Source organism: Nanorana parkeri, unplaced genomic scaffold (assembly GCF_000935625.1).
Source record: "Nanorana parkeri isolate BGI_ZX_2015 unplaced genomic scaffold, ASM93562v1 scaffold2794, whole genome shotgun sequence".
In the NCBI taxonomy this organism is placed as follows: Eukaryota; Metazoa; Chordata; class Amphibia; order Anura; family Dicroglossidae; genus Nanorana; species Nanorana parkeri.
The window spans coordinates 38,126-41,189 of NW_017309062.1; the positions used below are offsets into that span (position 1 = coordinate 38,126).

General features: G+C 52.4%; 1 protein-coding gene across 1 annotated transcript in view; it reads right to left on the minus strand.

The window, feature by feature from the left end:
• VANGL2 (VANGL planar cell polarity protein 2) overlaps nucleotides 1–3,064 on the minus strand; it is a 30,920-nt gene that overhangs the window by 18,544 nt on the left and 9,312 nt on the right. The window contains exons 2-3 of the mRNA XM_018574184.1: nucleotides 498–778; nucleotides 6–26 (exon numbers count right to left, since the gene is read on the minus strand). Of these exons, the coding sequence (XP_018429686.1) occupies nucleotides 6–26; nucleotides 498–568 (92 nt within the window). The 5' untranslated portion in view covers nucleotides 569–778. The remainder of the gene's footprint in view (nucleotides 1–5; nucleotides 27–497; nucleotides 779–3,064) is intronic.

Genomic DNA, 3,064 nt, shown 5'->3' on the forward strand with positions numbered 1-3,064 from the left:
TAGACCGATGGCGATCCCGCCGTTCCCTGTGCAGACAGAACCAGGTCACATGTTACCGAGAGATCCATACAGACACCAAAATCCTGAGCAGCCAACCAAGAGACAGCTTTACATCAGATCTGCACTAGATGGATCCTGATTGGGTGCTGAAGGTTAATGTGAAAGTCTCACCCCCTCCCACAATACACACGGCTTCATAGCTTGTCCCCAGTCTCTAACTGTTGCCCGTCCCCAGTCCCCAACCCTCGCCCGTCCCCAACCCTCGCCCGTCCCAGACCCAACCCTCGCCCGTCCCCCAGACCCAACCCTCGCCCGTCACCCAACCCTCGCCCGTCACCCGTTCCCAACCCTCGCTCGTCACCAGTCCCTAACCCTACCATGTTGCCCGTCCCCAGTCTCTCGCCTGTAGCAGTCTCACTGCCCCCGGGGGCCCCAAAGCCCCTCCAGACACAACCCTGGGCTTCAGTTCTCACTCCCGATTGGCCGCCGTCCCCTACCTGTGTTTGCGGGAGCTCCGGGACTGCCCCGACTTGTAGGAGTACCCGGAATATTGGGACTCGTTGTCCATGTTTTCGGAGTAGCGGCCTTTGTGGCGATCCACGTTTATGGATTTCGGCTTCCCCGACCCCGGAACTGCCGCCAACACGGCCGCCGCCTCTTTCAGCACGGGTTTCTTTAGGCCGAAGGGCGCCGTCAGGAAATCCACCTTCACCTTGAGGGACTCTATTTTGATTGGCTGGCTCGGCCCGTCTCATAAGAAAAACAAATCCGGGGACACCTGAGGAAAGAAAGAGACAGGAAACGGGTCAGGGGACGCAGCGGCCATTTTATTGGAGGGAGACAATGAAATCTCACACATTGGCCTCTTATTTCCTATCCTGGTGTCACAGACAGGAAGTGAGGGGGACATGTCACCTAAGGGGACAGACACCAAAACTTGACTACGATCCCCAAAATGATATATACAGAGAACCCAGTCAGTGAAAAGCTTCACAGGCTCTGCCTGCCATCGGGAGTCGGGAAGTGACAACTCTCCATTGTGTTCTCCAAATTAACCCCCCTGGGGCCACTTCCTGTTTACATTTGTGACTCTCACTGGTTTGTTTACCCTCAAAATAAAAGCTTCTCACTCCCCTCCCCCCAAATCTGCCCTGAGACTTCCTCATACTTGTCACAATGTAAACACTTCCCGGGGAGCGAGAAAAAGGACGCTCCATCCTAATGACACCGCAGGCGGCCATTGAAGGGGGAGAAGCCACAGAGATCAGGAGGAAGCGATATCATTACCCCAGGTTATATTATACAGGAGTGACATCACCGCCCTCCAGATCTTATACAGGAGTGACCTCACCGCCCTCCAGATCCATTATACAGGAGTGACATCACCGCCCTCCAGATCTATTATACAGGAGTGACATCACCGCCCTCCAGATCTATTATACAGGAGTGACATCACCGCCCTCCAGATCTATTATACAGGAGTGACATCACCGCCCTCCAGATCTATTGTACAGGAGTGACATCACAGCCCTCCAGATCTATTGTACAGGAGTGACATCACCGCCCTCCAGATCTATTGTACAGGAGTGACATCACCGCCCTCCAGATCTTTTATACAGAAGTGACATCACCGCCCTCCAGATATATTACACAGGAGTGACATCACCGCTCTCTGTAACTGTTAGGTAATATCAGACGGGATCAGGAAGGAGGAAGTCTCTTAATCAGGTCCAAGTTTCCGCGGAGCGTCTTTCCGGAACGTTCCCTCTATAGTTCTTTTGTGTGAACCTTTTCACGGACTGTTTGCATTGTGGGAAGGTTTCCCGGAAGCCGCAGGTCAGATATGACTATATAATAAGCATCACCCGGTGTATACCAGGAACGAGATGCCCTGCGCGGAGCTGTGTGGTCGATATTCCGCGCGGTATAAGGTTACAGATAGAGACAATCGAGCTTTTGTCCAGAACCCCCCCTAGTATTATAATCATCGCTGTATCTGTTCATACACCGCCAACCGCTGAAAACGCAACCGCCAGAGCGCAATTGGGGGGGGGTAACTCAAGAGGAGAAACTGGATTTTAGCCATTCTGTCCCTGGACAACAACACAACAATCCAGCATTGGACAACCTCGGCCCTCCAGCTGTGCTGAAACTACAAATTCCATCATGCTTCTGCCTCTGGCCCCGTGCCTGTGGCTGGCTAAGTGTTGCAATGCCTCATGGGACTTGTAGTTTAACCACAGCCGGAGTGCTGAGGTCGCCCGGCCTACCCTCAAGAGGCACAACAAGTAGGGTTTGCCACCTTTTCTTTAAGCGAAACCCGAACAGTCTAGCGACGTGCGGACATTTTTTGGGGGAGAATGAGTCGTGCTTTATTCATGTGTAAATATCAGACAGTGGGGGGCCAGTAGCCTCTATCTTAATTTTGCCTGCCTGCCCGACATCTTGTGTCCAGGTTTCTGCTGCCGTGAAACCCGAACACAGCATTCACAACCGGGACTGTCCGGGTGAATCCTGGACAGGTGGCAACCCTAACAAGGCCAGACGTCGATTTAAAAATAACCAGGCCTTGTTTGTTATTGTCTGAAAGAGAAACAGTGAGTGTTGCCCATAGGGACCAGATTCTCTGGTTGCTATAGGCAACCCTCCAGTTAAGGCCCCATTCACACCACAACTCTGCTTTTTTTTGCATTGCATTATATTTGCCTTTTATATTAAATGGGCTTATTGTCGCGTTGCTACGCTAACCGGGCCTAGTTGTTATGGCTCAGCCACTGTGGCTCTGTGCTATGGAGCAGCAAAGTGTCAGTCAGAAACGCCGTAGCAACGCGACTAAAAGGCCATTTAATATAAAGAGGCAATCGTGTTCGGCTCACAAGGCCCGGGGTTTTTAGAGGGAGGGGTAATGAAGACGAGGTCAGGAAGGGCTTTTGTCCCCGAATGCCAGATTTTTTGCGCATCCATTGCCATGGAAACCCCCCAAAAAAGGGAGACTAGTCCGCGTACACCTCCCCCTTCCTTTACAACCCCCCCCCCCCTCCTTCCCCTGTTTCCTAGGCGATGG